Raw genomic sequence first — 18,884 nt, 5'->3', positions numbered from 1 at the left:
CCAAACGATGAACACAAAATTTTCAACTCACAAATCACCATCACCACGATTTGGTAGATATTTTATTAATTTATTAGAACTTCACCATCATCTCAACATCATCATAATTATCGCAGCAAAGTCACCAGCCAAAAATTATAAACCACCGCTTAAAATAATTAAACATCATAATTAGCATAATTATTTAATTAATTTATATTTAAATTATTTTACGAGAAGCAGACTCTGCCGACATCGATACCGAAAGCTTGGTTCTGGCTTCCCATGTCGGAGGGTGAGAGGTCTTCGATTGGCAGGCGTTCAGGTTCGCTGCTGACGAATTCGAAGACTGTCTTGCCCCAGCTGGGTGTGCGGTCCTGTTGAGAAGTTGAAATAACTCTAATTAATTTCATTATCATTAAATTAATCTAAAATACATTTAATTAAACGATAACAAATTAAAGTGCAGACGTTTTTTTTCAGACAATTCGCAAAATTATCGAGCATTTCAGTACATTAACGAAAGAGCAGATAAATAAACAAGACACTTTATACGATCAATAAAAACATGAAAAATAAATACAAAGCACACAAAAAAAACATTGACACAAAAATGCAAGCAAAATAGAAAAAAAAAAATTTATTCCATACCTTGCATTCATCCAAGCTGACGGTGTATCCGTTCCTCTTGGTGTCGGCTGTGATTTCACGTTCAGTGGATGTGAGGAACTTGAGGGCCCTGTCCAGGCTGGAAGTCCTGGCATCTTCGTAAGCGATGGCGTTTTTGCAGTGGTAGGTGATGGTTTGCTGAGCCTTCGTGCTGTAAAGTTGCAGTTGGGAAAGTTGCGACCTCTCGATCTTGTAGCTGAACTGTGTCGTGTTCGTGACAGAAAAGGTGTCATTTATTATACAATATATAATAACAAATAACATAACGTTGGATGTTTTTCAGTTTATAGCGATGCATAAAAGCCGTACTAAACAATGAAATAACAATAACAAATCTATACTGTTAACAAAACAACATCAATAACAACATCAACAACACCATTAATGAACACTATCATTACGTACAGTCGATCCCATCCTCATCTCACTGAACCACGTGTCCTTCCTTCTTCCAGACATGTACATCGTCCTCTCAAACTGGAAAAAAAATCGAAATAAAAAATTCTGAAACATATTGAAAAATAGTCTTAATCAGCATCAGCATCTCATATCCTCCTCCTCATCATCATCACCATCCCACATCCTCACCATCATCACCATCCCACACCTTCACCATACCACATCCTCATCATCATCCCACATCTTCATCATCACCATCCCACATCATCATCATTTCACATCCTCATCAGCTGCAGCATCCTACATCATCATCGTCACCACCACTAACAGACTCAGGAGCGGCTGAGATGCAGGTCTCAGATGTCTGCATGTCGCAGTAGACCTGGATGGCATCGGAGGGATCTCCTCTGTTGGGATCCACCCAGTAGTAACCTGGTTGATTGGTTGGTTGGTTGGTTGGTCGGTCGGTCGGTCGGTCGGTCGGTCGGTCGGTCGGTTGGATGGTTGGTTGGATGGTTGGTTGGTTGGATAGTTGATTGGTTGGTCAGTCGGTCGGTCGGTTAGATGGTTGACTGGTTGATCGGTCGGTCGGTCGATCGATCGGTCGGTCGGTCGGTCGGTCGGTCGGTTGAATGGTTGGTTGGATGGTTGGTTGGTTGGTTGTCAGACAACAAGCGATGCATAAAAACCGTACTAAACAACGAAACATAGTCAATAGCGACTCATTCATACGAACCACTAGGCAAAGTGGGTTTGGAAGCTGCAAGATGTCTGCATGTCTTGGCGGGAGATTCCTGCGTTCCTAATGATTCATCAACAACTGATACTTTTTCTGTGATTGTCTCAATGATTCCTCTCAATTTGACGTCGTTCTGTAAGTCATTGGTGTTTGGATGAGGGAAATTTATAAGTATTTCAATTGGGAGAACGAATTTTAGTTAATCATTATCGAGTGAATGTAGATGTTTAAAAACGTTAAAGTATATACATTTCTAAAATGAAAGGCTGTTGAATGCGGTGAGAGTTTCAAAAGTGAAAAAAAATTGTAATTGTTACGTTATTCTGAACTTGAAATGAAAAACAAATAATAATAATAAAATGATATGAAATGAACAATGTCGTGAATATGACGTCATTCAGTGGCGATGATGGAATGGCACGGACCTTGATATCTTCCAATGAAGCGGGCACAACACCTTCGTCACTCTGGTAGAAAAATATTTGATTTCAAAAGTCTGGCTAAAATATTTCACCTAAAATTTTGTCATCACATCAGCAAAAAGATTGAAACAACAAAAAAATACAATAAAGGTAACAACAGCAACACATGTGGAAAGAGTTTGGCTATTTCTTGATGACATTTTCAATACAACAACACAACATCAACAACAGCAGCAACAACGTTTATAACAACTACGACAACAATGGCAACAAAAACAACAACACAACAACTACAACAAATACGACAACAACTAGGACAACAACAACAACATACGTAGAAGGCATCTGGTCCTTTGTTGCTAACAGCGGGTCCTGAGAAATCCAAGGTTGGCTGAGCTGGCTGGCCCTAGAAATCAAAAATAGCAATTTCTATAAAGTAAAAATAACAGTCCACTCACTACAACAAAAAATGCAAACATAATTATATAAAAAAAAACAACAATAACAAACATATACGACGAATGATCTTGAAGGAATGAATTTAAAACGTTCCATTATGATACCAAATACGAAAATCACGATGATGATGATGATGATGATGGTGGTGGTGGTGGTGGTGGTGGTGGTGATGGTGATGATGATGATAACGATGACGACAATAATAATAACAATTACAATACTACTAATAGTATTAATACACTGCAACAACTACTATTACCACTGTCACAACTACTACTAATAAAAAAAATAATAATAATAACAATGGGTGATGACAAAATAATAACTTACGGGGGGTCCGGCTGGCCCGGCGGGTCCTGGAGGTCCCTGCACAGCAAAAAAATTTTTACCATCTTTACCACCATCGTCATCATTAACAACTACAACAACAACTACAGCAACAACCACAACAAAAGCATCAGTTGCATCACCATCAATAACAACAACAACACCATCATCATTAACAACAACATCAGCAGCAACAGCAGAAACAACAGCGTCAACTGCAACAACATCATCGTCTCCATCATCGTCTCCATCATCGTCTCCATCATCATCCACTCACGGATCTCCCTGGCTTGCCCTGGGGTCCTGATGGTCCCTACAGAAAAAATTTTAAAACAAATTATTTCAGTAACGTTATTATTTAATAATAATAATAATTATTATTATTAATTATAAAAATAATTAGGAAATTTTATCACAATTATCAACAACACCATCATCATCGACATCATCATCATCATCATCGACATCATCATCATCATCATTATCATCAACAACATCATCATCATTACCATTCTTCCTGGAGCGCCTTGAGCCCCATCGTGTCCAGCTGGTCCCGGAGCTCCGCGAGCACCTGGCTCTCCCTGATTACGTCATAATAATAATAATAATTATTATTATTATCATTATTATTATTATTATTATTACCATTGTTATAATCATATTACCATCATCATAATTCAAATTACTATGGTCGTCATCATACTATCTACTATCACTACTACTATCAGCTTTATTTTATTTTTTATTTATTTATTATTATTATTTATTTATTTATGTGTGTTACATTTTTATTCATTCAATTATTCCTTTATTTGATATTATTATATCAACAGATGCATGGCTCCAATTAGCGAACAACGAATGCTAACAATTACCGATGACTAATTGCAATTGATCAAATTATTGAATAATTTATAATTAATTATCATTAATTATAATTAATTAAATCGGTTGACTTTAAATTTAGGGGCTCTTAGAATGTAACCCTCATCACACCTACTTTTGCGCCTAATTTAATTTTTATGAATTAAAAGTTTAAAAAAAAAAATACGGACCCTGGCTCCGTCAGGTCCGGTTGGTCCTTGTGGTCCTGGAATGCCTACGTCACCCTTGAAGGTTTATAAAAAATTATAATTATATTAATTATAATTTGTTATTTATAATTATTAAAATAATTTTTAAATTATAATGATAGTTCGGGCAAAATTTACCACAAAGTTTATTTAATAAGAGTACACCAATGTTAAAAATGGTTTTGAATTACAAAATTCAAAAACTGCGCATTAATTAACATAAATTAATGTTAATTGCACGCTATTAACATCAGTGACGTCATAAGCTACGAAAGAACCCACCTATCTACATATCAACACCACAAAATCTTACAAAATCTTACAAAAAAAAATTCAAACAAACTTACAGCGGGTCCGGCAAATCCGACGTGCCCAGCAACTCCTGGCCATCCTCTATCTCCCTGCAATCATCATCATCATCGTCGTCGCCATCATCATCATAATCGTCGTCATCATCGTCATTGTTATCATCATCATTAGCGTTATCCTCATCATGGTCATCGTTATTATTATCAATACGATCATAATAATAATTTTCCTTATGAATTGACAATTGTTGTCTGCTTCCATTATTAATTAACCATAATTACAATCAAACTGAGTATAATCATAATCGTTATACACGATCGCCGGCATCACCATAACACTCACTTTAGCTCCTTTCTGCCCACGTCCACCCTTGCTGCCTGGAGCACCGGGGGCACCCTGTAGTAGTAGCAGGTAGTGGTAGGTAGTGGTAGAGGTAGGTAGAGGTAGGTGGTGGTGGTCGTAAGTGGTGATGGTTGTATGTGTTGCAGGTAGGTGATGGTTGTGGTTGGTGGCTGTTGTTAAATTTTTAGTCTTACACCGTTGATTGTTGCATTAAACACATGACATCAATATTGACGTGTTACATTTATAGAGATACATCATTAATGATAATAGTTGATGGTACGTCAAATGAATAGCGTTGGTTACTTCAAAATACATCATCACATCAACAACATTTCGTAACATTTTTTTAAATGACTAACTGCAGGTCCGGCTGGTCCGGCGGCTCCAGTGAATCCCATCGGTCCCATTTCTCCCTGGTTTCAAATGCAAATTATTACTTTTAATAATTATTATTATCTTTAATAATATTCTAATAATTATTTAGTTGTTCAACTAATTTGTTCATTGATGACCGCTATCTTTAATAAGTGGTTTCTGTCGCTCCTCATTTTACATGCCAGTGACTCTAAGCCGAATTTTCTTTTATAAAATTTCAAAAGGAGAACAAATCACAAGCATACGAGTTGACACAAGTCAGAAAATTTTTATTGTTATACCCCAAACAGAAGCAAACACACGAACAGAAAAATGAGCAAAAATAAAGTGCTGAACACGAACCTGTCAGAAAATAAGAGACAGGAACAGATGAAGAAGTACCAACATGACGCAATTTATTAAACAGAAAGTAAGAAACAAACAAGCAAAACTGATGTAAAGAAACACGCCACCAAAAGGTATGAAACAGAAATGAAGAGGTATCAACCTTATCTCCACGTTCCCCTTGTGATCCAGCGGCACCTGGAGCGCCACGGTGTCCCTGCGAATGTTCAACATGAAACATTTTTAAATAATTTGACGCCATAAAAAACATTTGCAGTAACAACGAAGAACATTTGATATTTACGTGTCACAAAATTTAAATCACATTTATTACAAAAATGATGAAGGACGAACCTGTTGTCCCGGAGCGCCTGGAGCTCCAGCAGGTCCAACTGGTCCAGGGGCACCTCTCTCTCCTGGGTGACCGGGGGCTCCTGGTCGTCCATCTTTCCCTGGCGCACCCTGTCATAAATTCATGATTTCAGTATTTTAGAGCTAATATAACTTTCCATAAATGTTCGTTTTAATAATTATCAAAAACGATGTTATTACTTTCAATAAAATGGCCAAACTCATTTTTTTATTACTGAATGTTTGTTTTGTAACGAGTAGAGAAACAACATCACCTCAGCACCACGCTCTCCTGGCATTCCGGTTGGGCCCACCTCTCCTACCACTCCTTTTGCTCCTCTCTCTCCCTTTGCTCCCTGTGGTCCGGGCAGTCCCACCTCTCCCTGTTCCGAGACGAAAACAATTGAACTGTTATTTGTTCATGCCGTCGTAGCTAACAATGCCGTTACAAAATAATAATTAAGATTTTATTATAAAAAAGAAAATCCTATGAATAAATTATTACGCTTTAAAATTTATAAAAACAAAATGATATAGACTCTTGGTCCAGGTGATCCAGCCACTCCAGATTCACCGCGGGCACCAGCTGGTCCCATCGGTCCCTTCTCACCTTTCGGGCCCGGAGCTCCCTCGGGTCCTGCCTCTCCCTGTCAACGTTCAAATGTAATCAGTTCAATCTTCTAACAAAAAAGAATTTTGACGTTGAGTCAATCAATCAATCAATCAATCAATTAGCTTATAAAGCGCTATTTCCGCGATGTTCAACAGCGCTCCTCAATGAATTTTGAAAACAGATGGGTTTTGAGATCCGCTCTGAACTTCGCAAGTGATGGAGAAGTAGTCAGAGAAGTAGGTAGAGAGTTCCAGAAAAAAGGACCAAAAAAAGCAAAAGCAGATTTGGCAAAAGAGTGTTTAACACGAGTTAAGAAAAAGCGAGAAGAAGAAAACGATCGTAAACCGGGGCGGTTAGGTTCAATTAATATATCTGATAAATACTTAGGAAATAATTTAGATTGAGACTTATACATGAACGTGCAAATTTTAAAAATTATTCTATATTTTTTAGGTAGCCAGTGCAAGAGAACAAGATATGGAGATATATGAGAAAAGAAAGGGGCACGAGCAACTAGACGAGCAGCAGAGTTAAAAGTTTTACTTAAAGGATAGAGTATAAAGTCAGGAAGACCATAGTAGAGCGAGTTACAATAATCAATCCTAGATAAAACTAACGAAGTAACAAGACGGAGAAGAGTAGGATCATCAAGAAAAGGCAAAAGTTATGAACATGAAGTGCATATTTCACATGGGATTGTGCTGTTAGAAAATATTAATCGACATTTAAAAAATTAAATTTGACATGCAGTCGATACCGTTATCATATTTAGCACCACAGACATTCAATCAACGATGAATAACAAGAACAACACCAATAGAACATGAAACAATTTTCTCTTACAGTTGGACCAGCCTCTCCTCTATCTCCTCGGGCACCATCGTGACCGTTCTCGCCGGCTGGTCCCGCAGCTCCTGGGGCTCCGACTGCTCCTGCCTCTCCACTATCACCCTGCAATCATTTCAATCAATAGTACATTCTAAAAACTTATAACAAATTAGTAAATATTTTTTTGTTGAATTCATGATCCACTAACTGCACATAAAAGTGCAAACAAATGAATGATAGTATTTAATTTAAAATATTACAGAAAATGTTACAAAAATATAAAATGTCAAAACATGAATTTCAAAAGAAATGAAGCGAACGTACCCTGGCTCCATCGGGACCAGTTGGTCCAACAGGCCCGGACGGTCCTTGTGGTCCCTTGATTCCTGGGGCACCAGCGTCACCGGTCAATCCGGCGGGTCCAGCCTCACCAACTGGTCCTGGAGCTCCAGCATACCCGGGGCGACCGGGTGCTCCTGCTTTTCCTTCCTCTCCAGATTTGCCGCGATGTCCTTGTGGTCCTTGTGGACCTGAAAGTCCCTGCAGTAGGGGTTCATGTTCGTCACAGTTACTTATTTGTATGTCAAGAGTAGTTTTTAATTTCAAAAAAGTTAAAATTGTAATTACCTGATGATAACAATTTTTATGATGAGATGATTGTAATCGGCAATAATGAATATTGTTTGAAAAAATTGTTTAAAAAATAATATTGAACATGACAGGGGTAAACAAAATACCATGATAATGACAACGACAAAGATTGCAAGTAAGATGATGGTAACGAAAACAGTGATGATGACGACGACGATAATGATAATGACAATGGAAAGGATGATGAAGAAGACGACGACGATGATGTACTGACCTGTGGTCCATCATCTCCTGGCACACCCTTCTCTCCAGCACTTCCAGCTTTCCCCTGCCAAACAAATCAGATGACAACATTTTATGAACTATAACAATTGAAAATCAATTTTATTAATACCTTATCTTAGATAAACTTTGTTTGTACGAAATGGTATCTACCATGAAATATCAAAACAAACTGGAAATAATTTTTTTACAACAGAACCCAAAAGAAACCATCAGCAGAAATAATTCTCCAATTACTTACAGGCGTACCAGCTTGTCCGAGAGCTCCACTGGGTCCAGCTGGTCCAACGTCTCCCTGTCTTCCGGATTTTCCTCTTGCTCCCTGCTTGCCACGATCTCCTCGTTCTCCTTTAATAGCAAAGAAGCTTGATGGTCCTGGAGGTCCGGGTTTGCCCATGATTCCCTAAAGTGATGTGTGTTTGCACGTGTGCGATAGTGATGACGTCGAATGTGGAATGATGACGTCACGGATGTTGTAAAGTACAGAACTGAATGATTTATAACCTACGGTCCAACCAACAAAATTATAACACATTGATTGATACTAAGAAATGAATATTTAAGTTATGAAGATATATCAACATCAACAACATCATCATCAACATCAACAACAACAACATCATTATCATCATCAACAACAACAACAACAACATCATCATTATCATCAACAACAACAACAACATCATCATCATCAACAAAAACAACAACAACATCATCAACATCAACAACATCATCATTATCATCATCATCAACAACAACAACGTCAATAACAACAGCATCTCTTCCTCACTTCGGGTCCATCAGATCCAACGAAACCAGCACGCCCGCGTTGGCCAGGAGCTCCCTAATAAAGAATAACAATAATAATAAAAAATAGTAATAAAATTAATAATAATAAAAATAATAATAATAAAATAAACAAAAAAACATAACAATACACACACAACACATACAACAAAAACCACAGCATCAACACACACACAACACATACAATAACACACAACAACAACACACACAACAACGCATAAAAAATTATTATAAAAATAATAAATTATATTATAAAAAAAAATTTTAAACCCACAGCATCTCCTATTTCCCCTTTGTTTCCGGCGGGTCCCTTAGCTCCTGGCGCTCCCTGTTATTATTTTATTATGATTATTTTTAATTATTATTATTATCTTTAATTATTATTAAAATATAATTATTATTATTGTTGTTGTTGTTGTGGTGGTGGTGGTGGTGGTGGTGTTGGTGGTGATGGGGCTTCGCAACTTGTCCAAATTTTTAAAGTTTGTGGGTTAAACAATTGTTTGATAACAAAAGGAAATAAGTGTTGAAATGCTGAATGATTGGAAAGATTGACAGATTGGTAGATGATCAAGATGTGGATGGATAGAGAGATAGGCGGATGAGTGTGTAGAGGGATAGATAGATAGATGGATTAATGGATTAATGGATGGATGAATGGATAGATGAATGGATAGGTAGATCGATAAATTGATGAGAGGGTGAATTGATGAATGCATAGCTGAATGAATGAATTGATGAATATATAGATGAATGAATGAATTGATAATATGATGAACTGATAGATCGAGGAATTGATATCTGAATGAATGAGCAAACCTGTTGGCCAGGTCCTCCAGCTGGTCCCTTCTCTCCTCTGCCTCCATCAGGCCCCTTCAAAATTTAACCGAATTTTATATCAGTATGGTAAAAAAAAAAATTATTACAAACATTAAATTCAATAAAATAATAAACCAATATATCAACATAAATAATAAATAAATACAATAAAAACACAACAATAATGCAATGGCAGTAACAAAAATCAAAATGACAAAACCAAATTTCAAAAAAACCCAAATCTCAAAAAAATGAACATACAGCATCTCCGGCATCACCGTCGGGTCCCTGGTCGCCTCTGTCACCCGAGGGCCCCTTGTATCCCTTGGCCCCCATCAGGCCCTTGTCTCCATCCAATCCCTGTATAACAACATTTCACGCCGTAACAAAAAATTTTTCTCATAAATTTTACAAGAATGTTTTTGAGAAAGGAAGAGAGCACGCATTCATCGTTGAAGAACCAAATGAAAATACGCTATAACAATGAATGCAAGATTAAATAAAACAACATAACTGATGGGATCAATAACAAAAATAATAATTATTACTGTTGTTAATTAATTAATAATTACAATAAATTACAATGACATTTAACAATAGTAATTATAATTTTAATAATAATATTAATAATATATTAAATAAAAAAGACAACCTTATCTCCGGTGATTCCAGCGGGCCCGGCGGATCCAGGAGCTCCGAGGGGACCATCGGGACCGTCAGCTCCGTCAGCTCCTGGTACTCCCGGTAATCCCTGAAGTTAATGATGATGATGATGACGATGATGACAATGGTGGTGATGACAATAACGATGATGATGTTGATGACTATGATGACGACGATAAAAAAATTAATAATAATAACAATAATAATAATAACAGCGATAATAATTATAATGAAAATAATTCCAACTTGCTCTCCTGGTTTTCCACGGTCTCCTCTTGGTCCCTTCTCTCCAGGAGCACCCTGCAACAACATCAACAACAATATAATTATATTAATAATTATTATAATATTAATTATAATAATAATAATTAATAGTAGTAGCAGCAGTAGAGTGTACTAGCAGCAGTACAAGTGACAGTGTTAGTAGCAGTAGCAGTTGTAGTAAAAAATGTAAAAAAAAATATATAATAGATAATAAACATACATCTGATATAGAGAAACAGAAAAAATAAACTTACAGCAACGCCTTCCCTTCCAGCCTCTCCAGGTTCGCCATCAGCTCCACGGTCACCAGCTGGTCCGCGGGGTCCTGCTCTTCCGGGGGCACCAGCTTTGCCTGGGCTACCCTTAAGTTGTGATGATAAAGATGATGTTACTGACGGTGGTGCTGGAGGTGTTTTAGTGGTGATGTTGATGGTGATGAATGATAGCATGATGATGATAGGCAAGTATTGACAGACAGAATGACAGAATAGTAACTACGATTACCCACTGCTTATTTCAACTTAACATTAAGAAACAAAAATTACTGACAGAGAAAGAGAGTGAATAGCACAGCAAACAGACACACGTGCAAACAAAGTAGATACATACAGCTCTTCCTGGCTCTCCTTGAGCTCCTGTTTCTCCAGCTGTTCCCTGTGCACCAGCAACACCTCGTTCTCCGTGCTTGCCTTCTTTACCGGGAGCACCCTATTGAGGTTGTGGTTGATTGTGGGTGTGGTCGATTGTGGCTGTAGTTGAATGCCTTTGTGGTTGTAATGATGCTTTGATAATGTGATAATGTATGACAATGGTATGATGACGATTATGCCGGTGATAAGAAAGTGTCTGTAATTTCCATTTACAACGGAGGTGCAACATTAAAACATTATAAGAACAATTTAAAAAGCTAGAAGGCAAAAAATTAAGCCAGAAAAATTAAAAAGTAAGCAAGAAAGTTTAAAAAATGACAAAATTTTATTTATAAATACACAAACAAAAAAATTTGTAATAAAACCGACTGACCTGTGGCCCTTCTCTGCCATTGCTGCCATCTTTGCCTGGGAGACCTTGTTCGCCCTTTGGTTCAAAAGGTCATGTCGTCAACGAAAATTATTTGTAAGTTTGTGTAAGCTGTGTGTTTCTATGTCTGTGTGTCTGAGAATGTATGTGTGTGTGTTTGAATGTATGTAAGTGTATGTTCGTTTGTATGTACGGTAATGTATGTGTTTGTTTGAATGTATGTAAGTGTGAGAATGTATGTGTTTCTATGTATATATAAATATATGTGCGATAATGTATGTGTGTGCTATTGTATAACTTTATCACTAACAATGTAATTGAGAGATTGATTGCGTAACTATAGAATAATGTTTGCTGAGTGAATAACGTTGAGTTAAATGAATGCTTCTTCAAATGTTAATGGTAAAGAATGTTGAACTCATAAGAAATAGCAAGGTGATTGGCGACCTACCCTGAGACCTTGGGGTCCTGGAAGTCCTGGCATACCAGCTTCTCCCTGTTCATATTTTTATTCACTTTTAAAGGTAACGTCCTACTTATATGAAAAAATATGCATGCCTAAAAGTAGCCAATAAAGATATAGAACAATTTATTTCTTGTTATATTATATTAAAATTTATCACACAAGTTATAAAGTCAGCACTACATAAATAAATAAATACAAAAATGAATATGTAGAAGATAGGTTACAGACTTTGGGTCCGACATCTCCAGCATCACCGTCCTCACCACGGGGGCCGGATGCTCCCATAGGTCCGGAAGGTCCTGCGTTTCCTGGGAAACCGGGCTCTCCTGGCGCTCCCTTATATCAACAACCATCATTACAGATTACTAAATAATAAAAAGGAATGAATGCGTGTTTGGTAATTGCCAGCGTTCAGGTAGTCAATATGAAAAATTAAATTAGCTGAAACATCATACATAGCCGAAAAAAGTGCGGAATGATAAGAAATCTTACAGCGGTTCCGGCGGCTCCTGGAGCTCCAACAGGTCCTTGTCCTCCGTTGGGACCCTTATCAAATCATTCAATATATTAAAATTAATCACTATACATATTATTTTATCAAAATTAAATATGGTTTCGATTAGACAATTTACATTAAATACTTTGACAAAATCATTCTCAAATGTCACAGACATGAACTTTTCAAACATAATGCCAACTTACTCTTTTGCCAACAACTCCAGGCTTTCCTGGTGAACTTTGACAAAATCATTCTCAAATGTCACAGACATGAACTTTTCAAACATAATGCCAACTTACTCTTTTGCCAACAACTCCAGGCTTTCCTGGTGAACCAAGTTCACCCTGAGCTCCTGGGGCTCCTCTTGGTCCAGCCTCGCCAGCAAACCCTTGGTGTCCTGGAGCACCCTGGTGGCAAAAGTGATGGCGACAGGATAATTGATGATGACTAAAAGTGATAAGAAAATAAGTAAAGATGAAAACGAAAGTGACCATAAATACTTTTCTACTAAGAAAAATACGTTTCTACAAAGAAAAACTTGCTATAACAATAACAACAAAAATTTATCAATGCGGATTGGTATAGTGAATAAAATTGTCCTCTAAAACTGTTCAAAATTAAACTTAACAAATATAACATCAATAGTAATCACGTGTTAGCTCGAACTAACGGTGTCTCCTTTGGGCCCAGCTGGTCCCGCGGCACCTGGAGCGCCAGCAGCTCCAACAGCGCCAGGGGCTCCTCTGGCTCCTGCACTACCGGCATCACCCTGTTGACGAGCAAAAAATAATGTCGCCATTAATTTGTATTGATGAAACTCTTTGTGATTATTGTTACTTTATATACAAAAAATTTATATTTAAAGTGAAGATTTATAATCGGGCAAAGCATTGTTTTACGAAATGTTGTACAATTTAAACATTTTGAGATTTTTATTTAATTATTTTAATTCATAAAGTGGTTTTTAATTTTGTGTTTTTATTATTCGATTAAATAGATTATGACTATTGAACAATTAAAAGAATTGAAATTGTGAAACTATTTCTAACGAATGGTCAATGCTGAAAAATAATGATAGAGGACCAAAAAATCATAAATGTCGGTCACTGAATGATGTGCAATGACCAATGAATAATGAGTGATGACCAATGAATGATGACCAATGAATGATGACCAATGAATGATGACCAATGAATGAAAAATAATGACCGATGAATGAAGAATAATGACCGATGTTGAATGATAAATGATGAATAATGACCAACCCTCTCTCCTCTCTCTCCTGGCACTCCGTCAGTTCCTGGAGCTCCCTAGGTGTTTAGAATTAATTTCATACTGAAGTTCTCAAATTAAAACAATTGTCACTGTCACCAAGATCACTTTAATGAGTAAAGATTTTCATAGTTAACATCATAAAAAATATCAACAAATGTCCTGTCGGCTCTGTGAACAAGTTACACAGGCAGAGAAAAATCATTGTCAATGACGTTATTAACATTGAAAATGTAAACATCTCAATAGCAATTGTAACATGTCAACATCGACAGCACAACAACACATCAAAACAACAGCACCACAGCACATCAGCACAACTCACTGGTCTTCCAGCCTCTCCGGGGGCACCAGGTGCACCAGTTGGTCCTCTGGCTCCAGCTACTCCTGGTGATCCTGCAGCTCCTGGAAATCCTGCATCTCCCTGTTTATCAAGTTTCAATCATTCATGGTGCTAACAAATTGAACCTATGGTAACCGAGATCTACACGGTTGCACGTATGCACGAAATATTTTCCAAGAAGAACATACATTTTGTATTAAATAATAAAATTAAACAGCCAAAGATACCTTAGCTCCTCTCAATCCTGGAAAGCCAGGTGCTCCCATTGGTCCAACTCCTCCGGCTGGTCCTGCACTTCCTGGCACTCCATCTAAACCACGAAGACCCTGCAGGAAGTAGAGTAAGATTTTTGTGTGTAAACACGCGTAGGTATGACAACATCAGTACAGAAGTTTTGAACGGATGTGTGTTCATTGGTGGAGAAGTTCATTTATGTGCTTATGCTCGAAACATTCAACGTTTAAATATTTCATATTTTACGCTGATGCCTTTTTAAAGTTTGAATGAATGAGCACGTGGCAATATATGACAACGAATTACGTTACAGTAAGTTAGTGAAAACAAAACGTATAGGAGATGTGGAGACTAACAATTGGTCCCTCTCTTCCGTCACTTCCTCTCTCTCCCTGTGGTCCGCGGGCTCCCTGTCAATTCATTATGTTAAACTGTGCAATACAGAAGGGAAAAAAGAAGTTTTCTGCTTATCTGCATGGCCTTGCTCATCAAAAAATTCAAATAAACGTTCATAACGTAATACTGAGCAATAATGGAGCTTTCAACATTTTCATTAACACAAACAATAACGAACAATTCAACCACGAACAAATGAACAACAGATTGAAAAGTATAATCAAAATAAATTCAATAGATTTATAACAAAAAACTGTAATTAAACAGACAAAAAAATAAAGATCATTGTACGAATACTTACCAAAATACCTGGGGCACCAACAGTTCCTGGAGCTCCCATTGCACCCTGAATAATTAATCATTACAAATTTACATATTTATAAACTTTACATATTCCTGTAATTTACATACTCATATCATTTGCATATTCATGTCATATGCATTCATTTATAAACTCTACATATATCTTTTTCACATTGATATTATAAAAAAATTCCCTTAATTTTTTTATAGCATTTAAATTATATATTTACAATTTCGTATTACTCAAGTGAAATCGTAAAGAACCTGCTCTCCGTCTTTTCCAACTTCTCCTTTGGCACCTCTGGCTCCAGGAAAACCCTGCAATCAACGACATCAATTTTTTCATTTGTTGTATTACTTAAATGAACTTTTATTCAACAATTATTTAATAAATAAGTAATAATTACAGTTATTAATGATATTGTTGTTGTTATTATTTTCTATTATTATTTGCTTTTTTCAGATTTTTTGGCTCTACTTAAACCCAACATTCAAATGGTAAATGACAATTGACAGTTAGATTAATTATATTAATGATGTTAGTAAGTTTAGAAGATGCAAGATTGTATAGTTAGCAAAGAAATTCTTACAAACTGTTAATATAATGTGTACATAAACCAAAAATATTTTTCATACATTTTCAAAATTTTTTTACAAAAACCGCATTTTCTTAAATTATAAAAAGACTTACTCTGTGTCCTTTAGGTCCTTGTTGACCAGGGGCACCAGTTTGGCCAGGGTATCCCTAATGTGTGAGTGTGTGCGTGTTTGAGAGAGAGAGAGAGAGAGAGAGAGTGTGTGTGTGTGTGTGTGTGTGTGTGTGTGTGTGTGTGTGTGTGTGTGTGTGTGTGTGTGTGTGTGTCTGTGTGTGTGTGTGTCTGTGCGTGTGCGTTTATCTGCTGTATGTGGGTTTGTTACAACGTAAGTTTATGTTTGTATGGTTGGATATGTCTGATATTACGATGTTAAGACATATCAACGGTTGAACAGATAGTTATTTATTTATTTCTACTAAATAAATTATTGAAAAAGTTTGCATACGCTTTAACATTATTAACATCAAAGTCGTACGTTTGCTGAAAAACAAAAACCGACTCGTGTTGAAAAGTTACAAGCTAAAACTTATCAATATAACAGAAAAATTAAATATAACAGAAAAACTAAGGTAGTGAAAATAATAAATTAAACAAGCTTTTTATTTAACGTAATTTTAATATAGAGAGAAAATACTAACAGCAGCTCCTGGCAGACCCATGATGCCAGCTTCACCATCGCGGCCTTCAGGTCCCTACAAAGCGTTTTGACAATATTTATGTTCGGTAAAATCACAAGTTGTTATAACGAACTAAAAATTATTTAAAGATCAATTAAATTAAAAAATAAGCTGTTCAATAAATTAGACTAATTTTGAAAACACATGAAGCCACTATCATTGCCACAACCGCCGTCACATAAATAAGAACGAACCTCTTTGCCAGCAGGTCCGGGTGGTCCAGGGGCTCCCCTGCTTCCTGGCGGTCCCTTTATAGATCAACATTGCATGTGGTGAGTGCATGTTTGTATGTTGCAAATTGGTGAATTTGTACGTGAATGCATTAATGAATGAAAAAATGAATGCATGTATGAACGTATACATGTATGTATATAAAAATTAATTTGTATTTGCTGGGATGCATGCAGGAAAATCGCATGTTTATTAAACTATATATATATATATATATATATATATATATATATATATATATATATATATATACTTATTTTTATTATTCTTTAAAAAATCAGAATCTGACAAACGCAGAAACCGTTACAGCATGCAGGGCAATAGTATAAAATAAAGTAATGGTTTAAAAAGGCAAAAACTAAAATTATTAATTAATAAACTAGTTAATGACTTAGTAAGTTAAGTGACCGATAAGAAAAAAGAATAGAACTAATTGAGTGTCAACGATAAAGTTTTATTGGGTGCTAATACATTGTGATGAATGTCTTACCTTATACGTTGATTGAGTGACGGCTTGATATATACAATATATAAACAACACGTAAGCATGTATGAATGTGTACATGTACAAATGTATGATCGTAGGTTATAAAAGAGATATGAGGTGCTTGAAGGTACGTACAGGAACGCCGGGATCTCCATGATCGCCTCTTCTGCCTGGGGCACCTGGAGCTCCCTGTTCGGAAAAAATATTATTTTTTAAATTAATAAAATATTTTACATAATTATTTTTAATAATTTATAGGCGTAAATATATTAATAAAATTTACAATAATCAATAAATTAAATGTTAATAAATTATGTTAATGTTGTAAGGAGGAAAGATTGATTGACTTACGACTGGTCCTTGTGGCCCAGGGGGTCCTCTTGCACCTTGCAAACTCTTTCGTAAACAATCAACAGTTGTTTAGTAACGTAAATATTTTTTGATTTAATTCAACTTCATTTTTTTATTTAATTTAAATTTAAAATAAATTCCGCTATTTCGTTAATGAACAAAAAAATAGTAATAATTCAATTAACGCATTTTAAGATCTAGATATCAGCATATCGTTGCATAACTTGAAATAACATCACAAAATGATACTGATTGTAAGACAAAATAAATATTGAAATTATTATTAATTATTATTTAATTATTCAGCCCGCTCACCTGTGGTTGTTGGTAGACAAATGCTTGCTCGGCCGTCTCACGGACCTTTTACAATTTCAACATTATTTTGCATCATTAATGATAAGTTAACTTTTTTTAAATTAAATATTTCAGAAACTATAGATTTACCAACTAAAACTAACGAAAATTAAAAAATTAATTTTGTTCGAAATTAAAATAGTTTGATTGATTATATGAAAATGAAATTTTTAGTCCAAATTGTAATCCTGGGTCGACTAACTTGTTCCAAATTTCCTGAAATATGTATTATTTAGATATATTTAAACTTGGTAATGGCAAATGCAATGAAACGCACGATAACACAAACAACAGCGCATTCATACTTTAAAATATAACATTATTATGGACACATATAACAAAAAACATTTTCAATTCTATAAATTTTTGCTTTTCGTCTCGTTAATTCGCCCAATAAATATTCATAGCACCCAAGAAATGGTGTTAACTACTCAGTTTAACAGTGGTAATCAAATCAAATCACGAAATAAGAAGCACCCTTACGTAAAAACAGCGGAAAATGGTCATTGTTGTTAAGTCTTATGTACGGATTACATTACGGTATAACAAAATTGAAACACTCTTGAAAGTAATGAGAAATTAAAAATGATTCAACGTTTGCCTCTAATTGCATACAGACGACAACAAAGCGTCACATTCTCGACCACGGTACCAAACTGACAAAAAAACGGAAAACGATTGAATTCAAACAATAAATTTGGCAATATTTTCACAGAGAATATTAGTAGGTAAAATGCATGCAAATCAAGCAGACATTAAATGATCAACCAATTTCAATTAATAGGCATTCATTCAATTCATCGTAAAAACCAAGAAAATGTGCAATGCTAACCTGTTGAAAGAGCCTGGGTGATGTATATCCATGAGATGGCGACCAGAAGCAGTGCCCCTACGCTCCTAACTGATCCGACCATCTTAAAAGATTCGATCCGGGAAATCAGACCGAAATTTTAAGATCGATAAATTCAGATATCCAGTGAAACCCGGTTATCTCGAATCGTTAGCGCCTTCTATTAA

General features: G+C 35.9%; 1 protein-coding gene across 1 annotated transcript; it reads right to left on the bottom strand.

The window, feature by feature from the left end:
• Positions 1–209: 209 nt before the first annotated feature.
• Positions 210–18,781, bottom strand: HELRODRAFT_166093 (hypothetical protein; the record flags this gene model as incomplete). The annotated part of the gene is made up of 48 exons (XM_009033118.1): positions 210–356; positions 631–849; positions 1,054–1,125; positions 1,376–1,479; positions 1,784–1,919; positions 2,212–2,253; positions 2,543–2,614; positions 2,998–3,033; positions 3,504–3,575; positions 4,050–4,103; positions 4,415–4,468; positions 4,719–4,772; positions 5,081–5,134; positions 5,584–5,637; positions 5,775–5,882; positions 6,047–6,154; positions 6,311–6,418; positions 7,228–7,335; positions 7,537–7,752; positions 8,078–8,131; positions 8,327–8,488; positions 8,876–8,929; positions 9,167–9,220; positions 9,712–9,765; positions 9,973–10,071; positions 10,364–10,462; positions 10,621–10,674; positions 10,893–11,041; positions 11,225–11,346; positions 11,662–11,715; positions 12,110–12,216; positions 12,353–12,460; positions 12,617–12,670; positions 12,923–13,030; positions 13,294–13,392; positions 13,889–13,933; positions 14,221–14,319; positions 14,466–14,564; positions 15,170–15,214; positions 15,436–15,489; positions 15,863–15,916; positions 16,406–16,459; positions 16,639–16,692; positions 17,298–17,351; positions 17,514–17,558; positions 17,829–17,873; positions 18,070–18,083; positions 18,700–18,781. The coding sequence occupies 48 exons, from the start codon at positions 18,779–18,781 to the stop codon at positions 210–212; spliced, it is 3,993 nt and encodes a 1,330-aa protein (XP_009031366.1).
• Between the last annotated feature and the right edge of the window lie 103 nt (positions 18,782–18,884).

The sequence above is a fragment of the Helobdella robusta genome (genome assembly GCF_000326865.2).
Source record: "Helobdella robusta unplaced genomic scaffold HELROscaffold_9, whole genome shotgun sequence".
Lineage (NCBI taxonomy): Eukaryota > Metazoa > Annelida > Clitellata > Rhynchobdellida > Glossiphoniidae > Helobdella > Helobdella robusta.
The sequence above is the reverse complement of the archived record's forward strand: the minus strand, read 5'-3'. Positions and strand labels throughout refer to the sequence as shown.